The 22421-nt window shown below is 46.1% G+C and overlaps 1 protein-coding gene across 1 annotated transcript in view; it reads right to left on the bottom strand.

The window, feature by feature from the left end:
• Positions 1 to 896: 896 nt before the first annotated feature.
• Positions 897 to 22421, bottom strand: part of LOC139303088 (caskin-2-like) — a 41753-nt gene continuing 20228 nt past the window's right edge. The window contains exons 3-21 of the mRNA XM_070926792.1: positions 22075 to 22172; positions 20126 to 20271; positions 19438 to 19533; positions 17697 to 17830; positions 14368 to 14476; positions 14059 to 14167; positions 13806 to 13900; positions 12265 to 12382; positions 10419 to 10547; positions 9755 to 9841; positions 8732 to 8859; positions 8364 to 8445; positions 5860 to 5933; positions 5667 to 5777; positions 5269 to 5370; positions 4949 to 5087; positions 2014 to 4266; positions 1677 to 1917; positions 897 to 1386 (exon numbers count right to left, since the gene is read on the bottom strand). Coding sequence (XP_070782893.1) covers positions 1290 to 1386; positions 1677 to 1917; positions 2014 to 4266; positions 4949 to 5087; positions 5269 to 5370; positions 5667 to 5777; positions 5860 to 5933; positions 8364 to 8445; positions 8732 to 8859; positions 9755 to 9841; positions 10419 to 10547; positions 12265 to 12382; positions 13806 to 13900; positions 14059 to 14167; positions 14368 to 14476; positions 17697 to 17830; positions 19438 to 19533; positions 20126 to 20271; positions 22075 to 22172 — 4348 coding nt within the window. The 3' untranslated portion in view covers positions 897 to 1289. The remainder of the gene's footprint in view (positions 1387 to 1676; positions 1918 to 2013; positions 4267 to 4948; positions 5088 to 5268; positions 5371 to 5666; positions 5778 to 5859; positions 5934 to 8363; positions 8446 to 8731; positions 8860 to 9754; positions 9842 to 10418; positions 10548 to 12264; positions 12383 to 13805; positions 13901 to 14058; positions 14168 to 14367; positions 14477 to 17696; positions 17831 to 19437; positions 19534 to 20125; positions 20272 to 22074; positions 22173 to 22421) is intronic.

Below are 22421 nucleotides of genomic sequence, written 5' to 3'. Positions count from 1 at the left end.
ATTAACAGGAAGTGATTCATCAAAATGCATCAAACGCGACCGCGAGAAACATGCAGCTTTGCTTAACGCGTTGTGAAATTGAAATGCTAGGTTGGCACATTACTAAAAGGTGTGGGGAAAAGTTACATTTGAAAGCCTTTTCAAAAGTAATTTTGTGATTCCATTTGAAGATGTAAAAGGTGAAATAAAAATATCAATAAGCAAATGTAATTATTTTTTATTTCTTTATACTTTCAGTTTTATAATGCATAGTTAAATGCTATTTTAATTAATACATTTACAATTTTTAAAAAAACAATGTAAAAAAAATAAAAATAATTGCAATTAAACATGTATTTTAATTATTTCAGTGGCACACTTCAGACTCCATACTCATGCTTTGTAAAACTGTAAATCTCTTACAGTGTTCGGTCACTTTGAAAGACTAATTCTAATTATTATCTCTTGAAATGCTTTGTAACAGGCCACTGTTGAAATGTTTAAAAGCATCTCTCATTCTTTGGAATCAGCACACTTACAGTAAATTCACTTAATAGCACCCTGAGGTGAGCTGTAAAAACCTTCCGAACCGTTGGTGGGAGGTGGACTGAGCTCCACAGTCTCTGAATATCAACTTTACTCCACAGCAGTCACGCCTGAGAAACATGTCTTTTCAATAACGACTCAAAGAAAGAATGTTTCCTCACTTAATGTGCTTCCTGAAGAGGATAAAACGTACACACATGGAATATGCTGCTTTTAATACAATAAACAATATTTTCCCCGTGTTATAGACAATAAGCAGCAAAATATATATATATATATATATAACACAGTAATGCTAATATACACTAGAATGATTTAAGTCAAAAGGAATTCCATTTGTTAAAAAACAAACATATAGAAGTATAAATATACTCAGTATAAAGATATGACTACACACATACACAGTGCCACCATAGACTTATCTATACATTTACAGGTAACGTGTGAATAAAATGGACCCTTATTCCCTTTAGTGATAATATACTGAACACACACAGACATCTGGAGGCTGATCTCGCAGCTGCTGTTTGTTATTGCTCCAATAACATTCCCAGGTGTGTGTCCTAAGGCGAAGTGCTCACGTTGGGAAAAAAACAACAAAAAAAACGGGGCAATATTGAGGAAAAGTTGTGCCGGAAATCCTCAAATGTGCACTTATTGATTCATCCGGAGTCAGCGAGGAGGTGCCGAGCCCTCCGCTGCCCCCTGCTCTTACCGGCGTGAAAGGTCCTGCTTTAGTCCCCGCGAGGCGGAGGTCGGGGACGTCACTCCAACATGGCGTCCAGCTGGTCAGCCAGGTCGTCGAACATGTTGCCGATGTCATCCAGAATATTTCCTGCCGCCTTCACTGTGCTGCTGCCGCTGTGAAGCAAACGGGGCTGTGTTACAAGCGCACTGACACAGGTACGTAGAGCCAATAATAACATTGCGCTCACTTAAGTTCAATTATCTAAAACACTTTGCCTGAAATGTTGCTAATAATCCCTCATTGCACAGAAAACTGTGTGCGTACAACTATGTATATAATAGTGCAGAAATTACAATGAATTTGTGATCTACGTAAAGAGGTGTTACACCTTATCCAGACATTGTTCCAACTGCGAGCACACAACCACCCCACCAACATGTGAGTGTAGATCAGTCGTCCTTACCCGTCCACACCGCCCCCGTGTGCCAGTTTGTTCTCCACCACTTTCAGAGCCGCCTCCAGTGACGTACTGGTTTGCTCCATCCTCTTCTGAGCCAGCACCTCCAGACCGGCCGCACCAGCCAGGGGTGTCCCCGCTTTCCCTGCCTGACCCAGTAGCGCCGAGGTGGGATACGAAGGGGCCGGAGCAGCTGGGGAGGACGGAGCCGCGAACGCAACGCTCTGGACCACGGTTAGGTTCGGAACTGAGGGACAAGAAGGAAAGGATTCATCTAAAAATGAATGCATTTTGAGGCAATGTTGTCACAAAACAAGTTTTGGGGGTTTTTGGCCAGTGTTACCTGCTGTTGATGTTGAGGCCATGCTGGGCTGAGGGAGTCTTGATGCAGACAAACCGGCAGCTTTCTGTGGACTCTCTGGCTTGGACATCAGTATCTGTGGGTGTTTCACAAGTTTGGGACCGGGTATACATGTCTGTGTGTGTATGCTGCCCCCCAGCTTTGGAGAAACCGTGTGAATCTGCACACTGGTCAGTTTGGGAATGGCCGTTTGTGCAATGGCTTGCACCGGAGACACTGTTTTCTGGGGGGTTGTTGGTTTGCTGTTAGGGGGTTCTTTGAGAGGACTGGAAGGCTTTGAGGACACTGGAGGCTTCGGGCCTTTTCCCATGGAGCCCACTCTCTGGAACACATTCCCCGGCCTTTGCGATTCATCGTCGCTCAGTGTACTGACGTCCTCACGTGTATGGAGACTCTTGGTCTGCGGGTGGTTGTCGTCTCTGTTGGGGGTGGTAGCCTCCTCGGGTGTCGACGAGTCTTTGGGTTTGTGACGCCTTTTCACCGTGTCAGACTCTTTCAGATTGAACTCTGGGAGCTCCAGGCTGTTCGGGGTCTGGAATGGACCCTCCGGAGGACTCTTGACTTCAAAGTCTCCTTGGGTGACAACTGCTACCCTGGGCCGCTGTTTGATAGTGAGGTTGCCTTCTTCGGCGAAAGGGAGGTGGCCACCGGAGCCGTGCTTTGGAGAAGCAGTGCCATTCTTTGATATTCTTTCACTTTTCCTTGCCTTCTGTTTCTCTTCCAGTGTTCCCTCTGCACCTCCACCTCTTTGTCTGTTAGTCTCCACTTCTGCCCTCTCGCTTCCTGTCCTCCTCAGGCCCCCCAGGCCCAGAGCAGGGACAGGTTTAGAGTGCTGTTGGATGATGTGAGTCATCCCATATGGATTCGGGGAGGAAACAGGGCTGAAAACAGGTGAAACTGTGATCTGAGTCGGTGGTATATCTATCCTCCTGGATGGACTACTCCCGCTGCTTCCCTCTAGCCTGGCTGCAATGCTCCTCACACTGCCCGTGCTCTCTGTCTCCACCCCTCCCTTCACCTCTGGCTCCACCACTTTCCCATTGCCTGGTTGCCGCACTGGGCTGCCGCTTACTGAGCTCATCCTCTTGGGTGGCGGCGGCGGCGGGCCTTTGCGTCGGGATCGCACGGCGAAGGAGTGGCTGCGGTTGATGTGGCGCTGGGTCCCTGTGGCGCTTGTGTGCCCGCGTCCCGGCCTGCGCGACAGGGTGGCATAGGAGGGCATGGCTGCAGAGGAAGCAGAGGTGCAGTGGGGAGCGAGGTCATCGTCTTCGTCCGGCTCACCGTCGGAGAGAGCGTATCGAGTCAGGCTTTGGGCGCGCTTCTTGTGCGGGCCTCTCTGTGCGTCATCAGGTGGACCCTGTCCAGGCCGGGGTCCCAGCAGAGGGACAGCTCCAGGCAGAGGCTTAGAGAGCCCCCGTGGAGCCCCGTTGACACCTCCTGCCTGGGCATGGAGGTAACTGAAGGCTTTCTGTGTGGGGGAAGGCTGCGGGGATGGAGAGGACGGGGAGGAGGGCGGGTGGTGCTGAGGTTGATAGAGGCGGTTAGGGGACTGGAAGTGTTTGGCCTTGGGTGGGACGGCCGGGTAAGCAAAGCGAGGCATCTTGCTGGGAGTTAGCGGAGGTGTTAGGGGGGAGAAGGGAAGTTTGTTGGGGGTAACAGACCGACTCTGGTGCTCCCACATCTCTGTGGGTCTCTGTCTACTTCTGCCTCCAGGACTGCTTCCTCCACGCTTGGCCTCCTCCCCCACACCGCTCCCCAGACTCTCCTCTGACCGGCTGGCTGCCCTGGCTGAAGACTGAACAGCTTGGTGATCTTGAGAATATCCTGAATTTGAATTTCCAGAATTCCCTGATCCCCGCGATCGCACGCTAATGCTCTCCTGACTGACTGACATGGCAGATATAGCCGTGGCTGAGGTCACGCCCCTGATGCCAAACGCCTCGGCAGCTCCCCCTCCCGCCCTGCCCATCATAGCGTTCTGCAGCTCAGCGCTCAGCTCGCTGTCCTGGAAGGAGAGGAGGGTCCTGGGCGTGCGAGGGGAGGGGCAGCAGTCATCAGAAGAAGCGTCGGAGCGAGTGTGCACGTTGTGCGTTGGCGTGTGTTCAATGGCCACCAGCTCCAGGGCGGCGGGGGGCTTCCGCCGGAGAGTCCCGCCTCCCGCTCTGTCGGAATGGTTACGAGAGCGCTGCAGGTCAGACAGTCTCTTCACGGCTAACATCAGCTTCTTCTGATGGCCTGAAACAGAGAGACAACGGTCATTACAATCTTTCACACAATGATTTAAAGCAAGGCTGTGTCACTTGTGCTGAACAGCGGCCTCTGTGGCCACAAGTAGAAATGACAGAATTCATTCTTTCAACCACATCCCAAGGTCTTCCTCATTGAATGAATTATGTCAGCTGCACAGCAATATCTATCTAAAGCTTGCTATCTAAAGCTAACATTAGCCACTGTAAGCCACCGGTCATACCAGACCACACCACACCGGGTTGGGGGTTTGAGCCCCAGCTCCGCTTGTCATGTCAAAGTGTCCTTGAGCAAGGCACTGTACCCTGAGTTTTGTAAGAGGGGGGATGTGTTATTTCTTCTTTCAAATCTTACATAGTAGTCATACCTCTTACTGCTAATTGTCTTGTGCTATAAAGTATGTGTAAAACATTTATATGGAATATTTTCAAGGCCTAAAATGAATGCAAAGCCCTAATTTCTATCAAAGTAGAGTGGAAATTCAAAACTTAAATCTGTGAGATTCTAAATCACAAGGCTTCTAAACCTCACTAGTGGAACGGCATCTTATGGATGATGGCTTGTTTGCAAATTTCAAGAGGGTGAAGAGTAAAAATGGAATGGCTTCATACTTAGGAGGGACCACCAAGGCCCACATCAAATTTCATAGGAATCTGATCCAATTCCTCACCCAGTTTGGTGATGCCTATCTCCTGCAGGTCCTCCCAGGTGATGTCTTTGACAATAGTGATGGAGTCATAGCCGTTGTCGCACAATCTCTTCTGGTACTGAGGCAGCCCGATCACACTCAGCCACTCCCCCAGGTCGGACTGAGCAGCAACGAGCGCAGACCGAAAGAGACGGAGGAAAAGAGGGAGGGAGGCGGTGATGAGACAAACAAACCACAAAAGAGACAGCAGACACAAGCGGTTCGACGTATTACGACAAATCCAAGAAGCATTTCGTGAGTGTTACAACAACGCGGGAGGGACGGCAGAATTGTTTCCTCACGGGAATGTAATCAGGCAGCCACTCGGGGATGCTCAGCTTGCCGATCTCCATTGAGATCTTTTTCCGGTGGCCTGGTTTGGTCACTCCGATGGCTGTCAGGTCCTGAAGAACCAAACACAAGTGAGCAGCCAGTGACTGAACGACTCAGTTTCATTTCATTACTGTTCATCAAAAAAAGTTGAATTAGCTAATAAATCACCGTTGTTGGTTCATTTCCCTACATATTCCTTCATTTTCAGGAATCAGTTGCCAAGCTATTATGGCGCTTTATAACAATACATGAAAAACTCTGAATGAGTCAGGCAACCAGTAGCTTCCATCCCCCCATTGTCTCAAATGCATGGCAATAATTCATTCATACTTAAAATGCTTAAAGTTATAAACACACACACACACACCTCAGGGGTCATCCTGCTGATGGTGGGTACATCATATCCTGCGTTGATGAAGTTGGATGTGTACTGCTCCAACTGGAACTCACACAACCATTGGTAGATGGCCTCACAGTCCTAGCAACAGAGAAGGGGGGACATATATGAGGCTTCTCTCACACACACACACACACACATTTACTCCTAGTTCTCAACTCACCTTGCCCTCCAGAAGCTGCTCTGGCCTCACAAAGCCTTTCTGAGGAGTGCCGTTGACCTGCCGACGGGAACCACCTAGAAAACACGCACATGCGCGATCAGTCCGACGGGACGACAACGTCCGCCACGCTTTATTGTGAGTGACGCCGGGACAAAGACAGAGCAAAGACTCGACTGTAACAGGTCTCTGGTAAGTGAGACAAAGCTAGATGTATAAAACTGATAAAAATAATACAAATTGTATTTTTGGGTAAGGGAGGGGGGGCGGTGTTGTTGTTAGGTCTCTCCAGGTGAGTAAAGGTGTGTTATCAGACTAAACACGAGCATGATTTATCCCTCCCTCAGCCATGACACATTACCACAGATCTCCGAGGAATGCGCCTTTCCTCCCGCTTTCCCCCGCCGTCACCTCTCTGCGGCCCTGAGGCCAGTGTTTTGATCGCTCCCTCGTTTTCTTTCTGCCCCTCCCCCGACAGGATCCATCTACCTTTTAATTATCACCGTTTACAATAACCTTTCAAGAACACGCAGATAAGCTTTGAAACGTTCGAGTTAAGAGTTTTAAGCGTGGGGGGGGGGGGGGGTCTATGCTTATTTGCTTTCTTACAGAGAGTTACGTGAGATGGATGCCAAGCTATTTGTCTATGCATGAAGTAAAGCGCTTGAGCCAGGAGGCGATTAGCTTAGCATAAAGACTGGAAGCAGATGCTAAGCTAGGCTAACCATGCCCTGACTCCAGTTCTGTACTTAATGCACAGACACAGTGACGTCAATCCTCTCATCTGACCCGAGGAAAGATAAGTGTATTTCCCAAAATGTTTAAGTATTTACTTGAGGTAATTATTTTTACACTTTAAAAGCTTTTTCTTCTGTATTTTTCATTTACTCCTATTTTTCCTCTACTTTGTTGTTGTCGTCAGGGGCCCTGATCTCCTCAGCACCTAGTGGAGAGGTATTTGGCCTCAGGGCAAGAGGCGAAACCTCATCAGGCCGCGCTTCACAAAGCCCAAATAAAATAACAAAAGTGCGTGCCCTCCCAAAAAAAACACACACGACTCAATATTATATATCAATGTACATCTGATATAAAATCCTTTTAAAGAGCTTTCCAGACATTCTTTGCGCCTAAATAAGAGTAGGGAAGAAAAAACATCAGCTGTCCTTCATCTGCAGAGTCTCCACATTGTGCCAACAAACAAACAAACACCGACGTCCCGTTTGACAACTGAATTCAGCGACAGAAACGACGCAAGAAGTGAAGGAACTCCCGATCCCCCGCGGCCATGGCAAAACGCCCCATTAAAACCTGCGCGGGACTTCTTACCCTTCAGGAGGAGCGGCGAGAGCGGCAGAGCTCCTGATGTTTGGCACTTCATCCTTCACGCAGAGCCGACATTTCTTCAGCTTTAGTCAACTTGTCGGTTCTCCTTCTCCCCCTTTCTCCTTCATTTAACAAATGTGTTTTGCTCTCTCCGCTTCTGTTCCTGTCTCCTCCCTCTCACCCCTCCCTCCTCCTCTCCTTTACTTTACTTTAACCCCCCCGCCTCCTATTCAGCCTGAGGTCAACACAGATGATCCTCTGCTTCATAAGTCCCTCGCTTTTCTATGATTTTTCTGCACCTGAGAGACATTTTGCTCGCCTTCAGTGTTTCCTCAGAGAGGCGACCGGGTGCTTTTACGGGTTGTGTGGTCGAGAGTAGCGAGTGGTTTTATTGGTTTCTGTGGTGAGGTGAGGTAAGCCTTTTCCTTTCAGACTGATTGCAGCAACAGCTCAATCTGCAGAGCAACAGCACTGCCGCTACGCTTGTCTTCCATTGCATTCCTCAGGTAAAAGTACAGTGACGTTTCAAATGTACGCCTTGAAAATAAGTCATAGAAATGTAGCTACGTCTCAGGAAATAAAGGGATTTAAGTTAAGTTTACCTTCTTACTCGTTTTTTGTTTGTTTTTTTACCCCCAAGACAGAGCAGAAATATTTTTTAAAAAAAATGAAAAGGATTATTAGGACCGCCGTTAGGACAAAACATCTGAGATTCAAAATAAGTCATTTTACAAACATAAGTGTACATTTAATGATAATAAACTTTATTTCTGTAGCACTTCTTTTTACTAGAAAAAGTCATAATATTACGAGAAAAAGTTAAAATATTAGATCTGTAATTCTTTGAGAATAAAGTCAAACTTTTACAAGACAATGCTATAACATTGCAAGAAAACATGTTGTTATATTATGAGCTTTTAATACTGAACAGGTGTCAAATGAGGGACGTGGATGACCAAAGGTTATAGCTTTCAGGAGGAAGCGTCTAATTATCATAGATTTGAGGAATCTGAAATGAAATCGATTAAATGATGTACGAGCACGAGTCCATCAGTGGACATGTTTCGAAGCAGCAGCTAAAGCACAGCGGAGGCGGCCGAGTCAAAGAGTGCAGAGATGAATCTCTGGAAGTGATATGAAAGGGAGCCGGAAGCTATTGGGGGGGGGTTTCCCCCACAACTAACCTGTGGTTCCATCGGCCTGTTTGCTGTGGTCTGCTCCCGTGATGTGGAGATGATCTCCTGATTCGCCAGCAGAGGGAGCCAGCTGCAAGCATACACACACACACACACAATAAAAGTCCTGACAATGACATCAGCATGTGTGAGCATCAAACTAGTGGAGAAATCTGACATGCTGTAAGATCACAAGTAGGTTCTAGGCCATTTAGAAATTGCATTGGAAGACTGGGTACGGAACATTTTGACGGAGCAATAAGGGATCAGGGTTTGTAATGAGGAACATCCCACACACAGTTTGTAGTACAGTCAACAGATGCTCGGCTTGCTCTTATTTACGATCAACGTCGCCGGTCTCTCTGAGCAGATCTAACCTTGCCGGGGTCAGCGTTGTGGCGACTTTGAGTCCCGTTCTGCTTGTGGCCGCTGTCGGAGCTCTGGCCGCTACCAGCGCTGCGGCTGCTGCCCACACTGCCGGCGCTGCCAACGCTGTTTCTGTCACCTGAGGGAGAAAGAAAGAGAAGCAAAAAAAAAAGAGATTGCAGTGTGAAATGAGACTTTCAGAGGAGAATTTCAGAGGTAGGGAGTCAGGAGAGAAAAGGCATGTGTTCTGAGTGCACTGCTGATTTGCTTTCTCTCTAAGTGTTAAATGAGAATCTCGACACCAATCTCATGTCTGTGTGTAAGCATGGAGCGAGGCCTGGCAGGTGATTAGCTTAGCTTAGCCTAAAGACTGGAAGCAGGAGGAAAAAGCTAGCTTGGTTCTGCCCAAAGTAAAAAAACAAAAAAATAGGCCTATCAACAAATCTAAAGCTCAATAACTGTATATATCGTTTGTTTAACAAATGCATTATCAGAAATGTTAAAAATGACCATTTGTGATTTTAGGGGGAGTTACATGAAGTAACCATTTCTTAACGAACAAGTTTATCCATTTTAGGAATTTTAGGAATTACAGACGGCATTATTTCTTTGCTTTCGAAAAGTACAAAGTTCGTGACTCAACACATGACATGACTTGTTAAGATAATGGTTTTTCATGTTTTTGCTGCGCAGGCCGTCAGGGTGGAGGCAGCTACGCCAGCAAGCTGCAAAACACCCGAGACACCAGTCAGGAGAAGCATAGGAGTTAGAGAAAAGGCTGGTCACTTACCATTACGTCCTGCTGCAAAACAACTATGGTTATGGTTACTGGATTATTGGGGTGTGGGTGGCGGGGGGGGTGGGATTTGCAGGGAGGCAAGGTAAGGTCAAGACTTTGGGATATAAAAGGGATAACGATGGGAATAAGCTTCCTTAAAGAGGCCCAGTTTATCGGAAGGGTTGGGATGGGATCTGGTTTACAGGTTCACCCGGGGTCGGAGGGGTGGCAGGGGTTGGGGACCACACACCCTTACCAGTGGGAGACCTCCTGAGGACCCAAATGTCCTGAGTGGGGCTAGCAGGACTAGCTGGGGCTGAGAGCTGACTGTCAGGTGGAGCACCTAACAAACACACACACACACACTTTAGACACACACTCACTGTACTGTAGCTGGGAGTGGACCTATCAAGCTGACACTGAGCACCAGAGGACTGATCGAGAGGAGACTGGGATCAGGGTGCTGTTTGGGAGGGGAATGTGAATGTAAAAGCCCCCCCCCCCACTCCTCCTACACGGCAGCAAGACACCCAGACTTTTGCGTCTCTTCATTGTCATTTTGTGTCTCTTTGTTGTTGGTGAGTGTCTCTTTGTGGTCGTCTTGAGTCTCTTTGTAGTAATTTTGTGTCTCTTTGCATCTTTTTGCATTTGTTTGATAGATTGAAATGTTAATAGTCACTACAAGCAAAAGGCTCTGGCCCAGGCCCCCCCGGACCCCTTGAGCCCCTGGGCCTGTGCCTTGTAGGCCTGGTCAGCAATCCATCCTTGCCTGGGAGAACATGAATGTGTCACAGGTAGAGAACAGAAACCAAACAGATCGGAAGAGGTTCTCGTGTGTGTGTGTGTGTGTGTGTGTGTGTGTGTGTGTGTGTGTGTGTGTGTGTGTGTGTGTGTGTGTGTGTGTGTGTGTGTGTGTGTACCTGTGGGATCAAAGCCAAGGGTGTGTGAGTTGTCAGTCTGAGGGGCGGGGCCGTGGCTTGAGGGAGGAGCTCTGGACGTAAAGTGTTGTCGTTGGCAAGGCATTGAGGCTTGGCGGGAGAGAGTGCCCCCTAGGGTCAGAGAGACAGGTTTTTGGGTTGAGGCTGGCATGCATGAGTGACGGAAAGAAGTTCATGTACATGCATGCGTGTGTGTGAGTTTGACCTGCACGCACAGGTATGGGAACAGGCTGTACGACTGCAACAAAAACTACCTGGCGAGTAGTCTGGCGAGCACATTGTGAACTTTATCACGTATTCTTGTTCTTGGAGTATACGGAACAACAGCTAAAAAAGGGCAAATTCACTGTAAATCCCCTCTGGTGTTACATAAGAGGCTGCTGAATGGAAGTGTAAGATCACCAGCGACGCTGAGAGAGGGCTTACTTTTCCTTTGTGTGTTGTTGGTCCACGGCTGCTGACACCACTGACATTATCACAGAGCTCAGGCACAAACACGTGCGCGCGCACACACTCGGGCTCTTTTTGCTTGTGAGGCAAACTCGGCAGTCACCGACTTAAAGTCAAACTCTCTTGTCTCTTCTCCCTCAAGCATGAGCAGACACACACACACACACACACACACTCAACATCACAACGTAGACTGTGAGAGCTTTAGCACTGAGCTGACACTTTGCAATCTGGCCATAGTAATCCTATTAATGTGTGTCTCTGTGTGTGAGTATCTACGTTTATGTGTGTGTGTGTTGCCCGGCTTGTCGAGGACCTAGAAATGAAGTGTTTTAGCTTTAGTGTGTGCGTGCGTCCGTGTCTGTTGCTGTTACTGGACCCCCTCGCCTCGCCGCGCCCGCCCCGCTGTTTGAATGTCAGTGGCTTTACAGCTGCAAAACAAGAATCATCTTATATGGATCACATTACTTGTATTCACAGGGATTAAAATCAGATGATTTACAACCGTGCCGAGCCCTCCAGTGGCCACGCTTGCCAACATGGCAGATCCTGCTTGTGTACAAGCGTCCAGATTTATTCTCAGCCCAGATATAACCACTGCTCTGGGTTAAGTTAGCCCTCTTAACACCACTCTGTCAGCTCAAGCCCCCAGCGCGAGGTCTAATCTGGCCCTGGGACAAAGTTGCCATAGTCAAGAGTATGATACAGTAAACATTTATTCTTGTTGGACCCCCCCCCACTCCCATCTACCACCCTCTGTGCATTGTGTATACACCCTGTTGCCAAGTGTAAACTACACATGGCTGCTTCATTATATGCCCAGACAACCAGCATTCTCATGCTGCAATAACAGAACCGGGCACCAAGTTTTCTACGCGCCAATTAGTTTTACTGTAATTTGATTTAACACAACATTATTTAGGAATACTGATTGACTGACCTGCAACCCTTAACATTGAGCCCAAGGAGAGTGCTAAAAAAAAAAGAAGGCTATGGTAAAGGGAACATTAAGATGCCAGATATTTCTAATATGTAAATATGCATATCGTGCACATGCTTAAAAGAGTGTCTTCAGTGGTGGGGGAAGTATTCAAATACTTGACTCAAGAAAAAGTGGCACACCAGAATGCAAAAATACTCAATTGCAAGTACAACTGTGCATTCAAAATCTGATTCAAGTAGAAGCAGCAAACTATTAGCATTAAAATGGCTAATTATGCGGATCGCCCCCTTTCAAATGATCATATGTTGGACAATTATCACTGATTGCATAAATTCATAAGAAGTATTCACTGTTGCAGTCTAGTCGAGGGCCGACACTTGATATACTTTGACCAAACTCTCGCGTCTGCTGTGTGCCGGCCGCTTGTTTGTCTACCTGCTCGTCTGCTGAGGACCTCCACCACTGAAGGGGGGAAGAAGCCCACCCGGTCCGTCCCCCGCTGGGTGTCGTGGATGTGACCTTTCCAACGGCCGTCCGAGTGCTGCTCCAGGACCTGACACCAACAAATCACGGAGCATGCTTCAGCTGAAGGGTTCGTAGCCTTGCAACAATTCACGAATCACATGAGACCAGCTTGAGGAACATAAACAATCCCTAACAAATTATTCAGTGATGCGAAGACTGAGAGGTTTGAAAAAATGTGGAACTTTGCGGGGTTTGCTTGCCAAACGTTTGCCACTGTCGACTCTAAGTATGCATGTCATGTGTGCGACTCCTGAAGGCAATGTTTTAAGGCCACAATGAGAGCGCCAATGAGCTGGAAATACACAGCCTATTCATTGTGAGTGTTGACAAAATGCCTGGAGAGGACAAAAACAAACACCTCTCTGCCTTCTGACGGGGGGGGGGGGGGGGGGCGCCGCACACAACAACATACTGTACGAGTTCATACAGGAGTCTGGGATGTCACAAACAACTCGTATAAAGATATCAAAATACACAGCAGCAAGCACGAAAACACACGCGAATGGGCACACACATGAATTAGTACAAACAGTGTGTGTGTGTGGGGGGGGGGGGGGGGGGGGGGGGGGGGGGGAATGAGCAAACAAGTTGGTAATGAGAGAGAGACAGCAGCAAGTTTGTGCCTGTTTCCTCTGCTGTGGTCTCCTGCTCAGGGTACACTAAATTACCCCGCGACATCCCACACAAATCCTAACAACAAGACTTCACTCACGAAAGTCTCCGTTTTATCTCCTTAAACTCCCCGTGAATCCCCTGCTGACGAGCAGGCAGAGTGAACTTATTAACTGTATCTGTAATGATCTACCCAGTTTTACTACAAGCTATCCTGCTTCACCATGGGTATAGGGAGCTATGGTGGGAGGGGGGAATAAAATTAATGAATAATTTAAAACAATGCCGTTTTCTCCCTCTATACTTCCCAAGGAGCCTACTCGAAAGCTATCCGTGCCCATCGAATTTCTGATACAAGAAAGCGCTTCTGCGTCTGGTGTGAACGCGGGGGTCAGGGACACACGGATGAGGGGCCAGTCACCAACACACTTAGTGGTCTCTTTTGAAGCCGATCTGAGTGGAAGTGGAACCTTTCTAGCTTTGGCGCCCCCACTAGTGGTCATATCAAAAAGACACTGTGGCACCCTGCCCCCAACCCCTGGGATTTTCACCGCCAATCTTTACCCATTTTCAAAGGGATTATCTAAATTTGAATGCAAACAAAAACTGACGCCATAATAATAATAATAATAATAATTTGAAGACTCACTTACAAATTCCACTCTGAGTGGCTTTAAAGCAACATATAACTGCGTTAACAAGCAAAGCTCATGAAGGGTAAAAAGAAAAGTTAAGTTGTTACTTGAATTCAGCTGGACATAAAGCAGGAGCATGGCAGAACTTCGAGTCTGCTGTGCGAACCGACGACTCACTGTATTAAAAGAGACAAAAACAAGTACCATGATAAGTTCTCCGGCCCGGAGGTTGAGAGCGGTGGGGTCGTGGAGGTTCCAGTAGTCCTTCACCGCTCTGACCTGGAGGGAGCTTGATGCTTCTTCACAGAGACAGAAAGATCCAGACACATCACCAGCAGGCACAAAGGGCCCCTTTTACTCCACTGACTTCCATTCTGACCTCTCCCTCTAGTCCCAACCAAAAAAGTCAGAATCATCAATGAGCTATCGAGAAAATGTTTCTCGAAGAGCTACCAACCTCTCAGCAGCTGTTTGATTTCCCTGCTGGCTGTGGAGGTGGTGAACTGGTTGACGATGTCCAAAGCCGTCTGGTTGTACGTGTTGCGCATGTTCACGTTGATGCCCGCCTAAGCACACACACACACACACCGTGGGATTACTGTGGATGAGATGCACCTTCAAAACAAACCCTCCCTCAAACGCCTCCCTCCGTTATTAAAGAATAACACTGGACGTGTAGTTGTCTTTCCCTACGGGAACATCAGTGTCAGCCTTCAAAATCCCACATCAGCTGGACTGAAATTACATTCAGGCCGTCTTTGCTTACATCAAGCAGCAGTCGCACAACTTCAGTCTTGCCGTAGAGGGCAGCTTCGTGCAGAGACGTCCCCGCCTTGGTGGCTCTGTTGATGTCGATACCGGCTTTGAGCAGCAACCTGGGAAGCCAAAGCAGAGCACGTCATGTAAGGCCACAGGCAAGACTCACACAATACAGATTCATCCATTCAGCTGTTACAGACATATACCCCCCCACTCATCCACCCACATACACACACACACACGCACAAGAACAACAAATATGTCTCTGGTTCTGTCAGAGGCCCAGATGTAGGAATACTGGCGGCATCATATCCAGAAAGTGGTACTGGTGGAGGAGGAGGTCCTCAGCTCGCCGTGTGAAGGTTGAGTTTTGAAGAAGTAAACAACACTGAAACACTGCTGTAGGACATTAGATTGGATTCATGTGCGTGGCGCTTTCTGAACGTTAGCCAGTGGATGCTACACTTTGACTGTCAAACACGTTTAAGTGAGACAAAATAAAGCAGCCCGAGTGGCATCTGCAAACGATTGAGGTGGACAGATACTTTACGACCTTTCAGCAAGCTCACCGACAGTCTGACGGAGTGCCAAAGCTACTGATGTTAAAAAATAAAGTTGTACACGTGATAGTACTGTGAGAATAATGTCATACTTCTGAGGAGAAAAAAAAAGACAAAGTCATAATTCTACCAGACAAAGTCATAAAGTTACATCCCTCTAAAGGCTGACACACTGCTGGTATTAGAATAAACTAACTTTTTTTCCTGACAATAATTTAATAAGTAGTATTAAAACAAACATCTTATAATATTGCAACATCATTCAGATTTTTCTGGATTTTTTTCCATAGCATGAGAGGAATGGCAAGAATGTATGAATCATGCATGAATGTTACTTATGTAACACGTAAAAGCTGACTGTCCTTAAATAAACATAAATATTACAAGTTTTTTCTTGAAATATGACAATTCTCTCGTAAGATTAAAACTACATCTCATAATCTTTTGACTTTTTCACGTAAGTTGTAATTTCTTGAGAAAAAGCTAAAAAGTAATGAAACAATTACAACAAGAAACACCACCTCTCCCATTTGACCCTCCTCTAACCTGTTTGCTAAGACGGAGTATTAAAATAAACTTCTGGTAATATGTCAATTTCCTTTCCAAAATATCGCTTGTTGCTTGTTTTTGCTTAGTTTTTTGCTTTCTTTCTGAAAAAAAAGTCAATATCACAAGAATAAGAGTCGCAATTTTATGAGAAAAATGTAATAACGCTGAAACCAATTCCTCATTTGACGCGTAAAAGGTGACACATACTGTAGCTCTCACCTGTTTACTACGCATCTTGTAATATTACAGCCTTGTTCTTGAAATATTGTGACTTGTTTTCTTATAATGTTTAACTTTTTTTCTCAAAATTACTTTTTTCTCTTCGCTCTTTTTTCCTCAAATATTCCAACTTTATTCACAAAAATGTTTTGGTTATTTTCTTGACAGTGGCCTTGATAGCTTGAACTACTAGAGAAACAACTGTGTTCAAATGAGCAAAAATGAAAGCCTTGCAAAGAACTCAGCCTTTGGTTTGAGCTGAGTGTAAAACGCTTAATAGTGACTTGTGAAATGTAAATACTGCTGACAAACACTCTTCACGGCATCGTGTAAGTGGGACACGACGGGGGGCGGGGTGGGACAGACAGGAGAAATATCAAACCATGCAGCATACTACCTTCACCTTCTTCCTTTACTCAGCAGCAACAGTTTTAATCTGGGCTGAATGTCTGAAAACTGTCAACTTCTCCACCTCTGTCCTGCAGATACGCTGCAGTTGGTTTACTCATATACTCTACATGAACTGCACTGCATGTATACATAATGTATATAATATGCTAGGGCAAAGGTTCTTAACATGAGGTCTCCTGCAGCTACTGCTATCTCCCCACATACATGAAGTATATGTCATCTTCCCTGGGACAACCTGTCATCTCCTGGCTGTCTGTATGCAAATGTTTGCAGCTCCAGTTCGAACCAGACCCAGAAAGCTTCTCCAGCTATACGAAAAGTAGATACTATAAGACGTCTGCTGAATGAGTATGGCAGTCTTTGAAGAGACATAAATCCCTTACTGGGGGATCACAGTCAGATTCTGCTGAGTAAACTCTGAATAAACTTGTGTGCTAATGCAAAGAATTCATTTTTTATTATTATTTCTGTGTTGAAAGCTCCCCTTTTCTCCTCTGTGTCTCCTATTCAGCTTTGCCAGTTCAGGTGAAAGGGAGAGGAGGATGGAGAGGGTATTGCAAAAGAGATGTCATAGTTTCAGATGGGAATCGTTAGCAGCGTGTCTGAGAGGCAGGGTGGAGTTACTTGGCTAAGTGCATACATATTTACACAGATATGCTGGCATAAAAAAACAAACAAACACATGGAGCCACTCTGGGGCATCTGAAAGATGTGAAGTCTCTGGGATTAAACATCACTACAGTATAGAGTGTGTTCTTTTTGAATGCGGAGATAATTATGTTAATGTTTTTGCTTTCTGGCACTACCTGAGGGGAATATTTAGCACCTGCAGCTGTGAACTAAGGGCCGACACATACACAGTATTCTGTCTAGTATAAGTGTAGTGGAGTAATAGTAGTAGTGCTGATGGTAACAGCAGTGGTAGGTAATGGTACCAGCAGGAGCACAAGCTGTACTGTTAGCAGGTAGTAAAGTAGCAGAAATGGTAGAAGTAGTAGCTGCAGTAACCGTAGAAGTAATGGCCACAGCAGTGGTAGCAACAGTATTAGCATTAGCAGTAGTTGTAGTAGTAGCAGTAATAATAGTAGCACTGACAGCCATAACGGTGGTGATAGCGGTAGCAGTAAAAATAGTTGCAGTTGTAGTAATAGTAGTGATGGAAGCAGTAACAGTAGTAGCAGCAGCTGTGGTAGCAGTAGTAGCTGCAGTAACTGTAGAAGTAATGGCCATAGCAGTGGTAGCAACAGTATTAGCATTAGCAGTAGTTGTAGTAGTGGTAGTATTAATAGTTGCAGTAAACACTAGTAGTGATGGGAGTTGTAATAATAGTAGTAGCAGCAGCTGTGGTAGCAGTAGTAGCTGCAGTAACTGTAGAAGTAATGGCCATAGCAGCAGTAGCAGTGGTAGTGGCAGTAGTTAGAGTGGTAGTAGTAGCATTAGTACTAGCAGAGTTAGTAGCAGTAGCTGCTGCAACAGTAGCTGGTAGCTGGTAGTTAAAGTAGACAGAAGCTGCTGGTGAAGATGAAAGGGCAGAAATAGACATGTGACAGAAGTCTATTACAGTGCATTTCAACACTGCTCCTCGCTGCGATCTTACTTGATGGTGTCTTTGTGTCCATTCCTTGCTGCCAGGTGGAGGGGGGTGGTGGACGGAGAGTCCAGGCCGTCGTGCCCTCCCTCCCCTTCTAACAGCGCCGCCACCATGTTACTGCTCAGCAGCAACTGAGCCACCTAAAGAGATATCAAAGACACCAAACAGAGGATGAAGTGCGGGATGCTGAGAACAGAAGAGTGGCAGAATCAGGGCAAGAATTACAGCATTAGTTAAACTTACATACATACATCTATATGCAAAGCCAAGCAAGCTGAGGTTGGTAAAAATACATTAATTGAAATAATATATGTGGCGACTTATATATAGGGTCAAGCTAGTACATAGAGGCTTATCCACTACTCAGCAGCAGTCTAAAGATACCACAGCCCCCACTCACACACACACACACACAAAGTTTGTGTGTCACAAAAACAGCCCAAAGCCGTCAGTTCTTTCACAGCCAAACTGCAAACTCAGACCAGACGAGAGAACATTTAACAGGCATAGGAAGCGTGTGCCGGTCTAATTCTGAATTACAGGGCCAGCCATACATCTCACAGCCAGGCTTATCCGCAGATGTGACAGAGAAACAGTGGAACACACTGCAATGTGCAATCCCTTTAACGTTCCAGTGTGCATGTGTCCAAAACGAGCCACTGAAGCCTATTTTCCTTTCGCTCAAACAAGCTTAATTTAGCTGGGTCACTTCATCTAAGCCATGGTTCATGTTTGACATAGGCCATCCCCCATTCAGAAAGGGCAAAAGGGGCCAAATGGGGTGCTTTCACATGCAAATAAATTGGATTAGAATGACATATATGAAGCAAATCACTACATGGCTTTACTCTCTCAGTCTTTCAATGGAAAGACAGGCACAAGAGCAGTCTCGCCAGCTGTGTGGCTCTATGAATGGCAATGTCGGTGGGTAGGGCGGTCCAACACTTTGGTCCAGAATGAAATATGTCAACAACTACTGGATGGATTGCCACTGTAATTGGCTAACTAACTAAGACGGCGATAGCATTTAGCTCAAAGCACCGCTGCGCCTGAGGCCAGCCTCACAGAGCCGCTAGCATGGAGATGGCTGGAGAATCTTAGTCTTGTTTTAACTCTCAAATATGAAAAACCGGGCTCTATTGGCTATTTATTTTTGCTCAATGTGTCACTATCATCAACAGTTACGCTACACTGTATCTCAAGTATTGTCATCAAACATCCGATCAGGTATTAAAATAAAATATCAAACACAAGTGCATTCATGAAGATAATAAAATTGAGTACACAATCACCATTAAAATATATATTTTTTAATGTGACACACTTAGCAAATCTAACTACTACCAGACTAATGATAGCGTTGTGTACGCTGGTCCACTTTACCACAATATACCCCCACCCCCCACCCCGGCTCCTTCTAGAAAACCGTGTGTATATACGGTTTGAACTCTGTGTGAGGTGTGCAGTTTCTCACCGCACATTCTTCTATGAATACCAGTTTACGTGCGGGAAATAGCTTAAGCACGTTTTTTGTTTTTTACACATCTCGCCCCTGGGTTTTGAAGCTTGATATCTTTGTATTGAGGATGCTAATGAATGCTAACATCATGTCGTCTTGAGGGCTATAATTAAACAAATTGTGTCAAATACATCGTGCCGAAGGTGGATGACACTCAATGTTGAAAAGCGTATTTTTCATAATAGATCAATATTCATGCATGAAAATGACGCGCAAATATTCTCATACCTTCAGTCTCCCAAACTCACAGGACAGATCTAGAGGGGTCTTCTTTGCCTTGTTCAGCAGGCAGGGATTAGACTGGTGCTGCAGCAACATCTCCGACTGAAGAGAGAAAGGGAGAAAGGACAAGGTAAGTGATAGCACCTCATGTATTATGCCCACGCACTCACACGCCAGTCATCCCAACACATTCTGTGTGTGTGTGTGTTGATGTTTTGTCTTTGAACAGAGGGGAGGAACATACGATAGCAGTAGTGCGGCCTCTGTTTAGGGTCGTCAGTATTGTGTTTGACGGTGTTGCACTAAAGAGGTCAGGCCTCGATATAGGTAATATTACAGGGTGAGGTGTGTGTGTGTGTGTGTGTGTGTGTGTGTGTGTGTGTGTGTGTGTGTCCATGATATGTGCATCTATTCATTAAGACATTCCATGAGCCAAACGGATGAGGCTGGAGGATAAGAATGTGTGCGCTCACTGAGTTACACTCTTGTGAAAAACCTGTGTCATGGCATTAATGGTATTACTGGTATTGTTGGTGGACAATACAGGCTGAGACACAAAGGGGGTAGATTTCAGTGAAATGGGAGGACTGGTAATGCCTTGGAACCTCGCCTTTGGCGGCTGAGGTGTCCATGTGTGTGTGTGTGTGTGTGTGTGTGTGTGTGTGTGTGTGTGTGTGTGTGTGTGTGCACTCACCACCTCGTAGTGTCCATACTGAGCAGAGAGATGTAACGGTATCTGTCCATCATGGGAAGGGGAGTTGACTGAAGCTCCAGCTCTCAGCAACAATAAGACGGAGTCTGCTTTACCCTGCCACGCTGCGTAGTGGAGAGGACGCATGCCTAGGGACAGAAACATGAGTGAGGGACGGGGCCATACTGATTTTACACGTTAAAGTCAACAGTTGAATAATGACTTTTGTCAAGTCTGAGAAAATAACCCTGATGATATCACAGTAATGTCGTCAGGCTCTGGAATTTTTAATAGAAAGCCTGTCAGGGTTAACCAAGCAGGAAGGGGGTTCACAAAAGAAACTATCGAGTTGCATTATGGGAAGTGTAGGATCAAGGACTAAAAGTCAGAATATCTTGGCCTCTGCTGCATTGATTTTTTTTTCCTAACACTAAATGGCCGGAGCCCCTTTAGAGTGTAAGGCTGGCGTTTCTCCATATTGTTCTTAGCGTCAACAAATCCCATGAAAAGAACGAAACCAGCAATCTTTTTTTTTTTTTTGGCCACTTGGGGAAGTAAAACAAGCTGTAAAACACAACTTTGACATCTTAAAACAGTTGCCTATTTACGCATCCAGCAAACACAGAGCAACGTCAGCACTGACTTGTAATCACTTTTCTCTCCATAAATGTAAGTCCAATATTCTCAAAAAATTACAGACATTTCTGGCTTTGGACACACACACACACACACACACACACAATACTTGTTCATAGGATACATTCATTGTTGGTTTTGGTGTTTTCATGGGACTTGTCAGCAATAACAAAGAATATCACAAGCTAATTTACAAAAAAAAGACGCCACTTGTTCGCTCCGTCGCCCATAATTGGATTTCGTGATTCTAGAGATTCCTTAGCGGGGGTGGTAAGCCATTTGCTTCTACTTTTCAGCCAACATCAAACGTTTTTTGAAATTAGAGGTAACGCTAGATTTAGACGCATATTGATGGGTTGATAGCAGTTTCAAAAATGAATAATAATTAATGATAAAGCTTGTTGGAGTCAGGTAAGTTTAGCTTGACATTTGAGAGATAAATGTAAGTTACATTATGACATCATGGATGTGCAAATTGGCATGTGAGATAATCTGGCGACAATCTAAAGATTTTTCAAGCAGGCTTTAGCTACTTTCCACAGAAAAATAGACCTGTGCTGTATGATTTGCATTGTTTTTCGGACACGTGAGCAGCAGCAGGGTCTTGACACACGTCACTGCAGGGTGATCAAAGACAGATCAAGAGAGCAAAGATACATCAGGATACCCCACCGGCCTTTTGTCCTGCATTGACACGGATCAATGCGTCAGAAAAGCAGCAGCTGTATTGCATTGGCTCCCCAGATCACTGCACCCTGACTGCCGGCGTGCCTCCACCAGTTCCTCTGTCTGTACAGTGAGTCCAGGCTGTGACATGGGCGTCAAATGGCGCGATGCTACTGCCGCCAGCATGCATGAGACCCTGGATTCCAAAACTGACAAGCTGGCATGGAAGCACCAAAAGGTAAATTCAAACCTTCAAAATGGCCCTTTAGAAATCTATAGCTGGCCTCAGAGGCGTCACACACACACACGCACAGTTATGAGAACTACACGCCTCTGGTGCCGGCAGCCGAGCTGCCACTCCCGCACAAATTCTACTAAATCTGTTCCGCTTGGAGTCTGAAGATATTTGCTGTAGCCCTGCTGTCACCGCATGGCAGACGAACTTCAAAGCGAATCATATTTATTCATATAGGTCAAACTTATTTCCAGCTGAGAGTGTCAGAAAGCCGTTGAGGAAGTTCCAGGCGCAATTTAACCCCAACCGACTTCCCGAGCGTGAACTTTTTATTATTTTTTTTCCTAAAGTTGTGGGGGGGGGAGTTTCTGGTGACACTGGTTCAGCTGGTAAAGCTGTTCTGCCTCCACCATACCGTTGATGTCCTTGATGTCCACCGTGGCCTGGGCCTCCAGCAGCAGAGACAGCAGCTCCGTGGTGCCCGTGAGAGCGGCATGGTGCAGCGCCGAGAAGCTGTGGGGGAGAGGGAAGAAGAAAGGGGGGGGGGGGGGGCAAGAAGAGGAAGAGACAAGGAGATGAGAGGTGATATAAATCATACTGATGACTTTACAGCAGGTGAGCCCTTTTCAAAACTCCAGACTGAGATGTGGGTTTTTGTGCATGCGAGTGTGCTCATATTGTGTTTTATGAGTGTGTATCCCCATCGACACTTCTGACTGACAAGACAAGAGTGTGCGTGCGTGCGTGTGTGTGTGTGTATAT

Source organism: Enoplosus armatus, chromosome 20 (assembly GCF_043641665.1).
Source record: "Enoplosus armatus isolate fEnoArm2 chromosome 20, fEnoArm2.hap1, whole genome shotgun sequence".
In the NCBI taxonomy this organism is placed as follows: domain Eukaryota; kingdom Metazoa; phylum Chordata; class Actinopteri; order Centrarchiformes; family Enoplosidae; genus Enoplosus; species Enoplosus armatus.
Note: the sequence above shows the minus strand (reverse complement) of the source record. Positions and strands in the feature narration are given on the sequence as shown.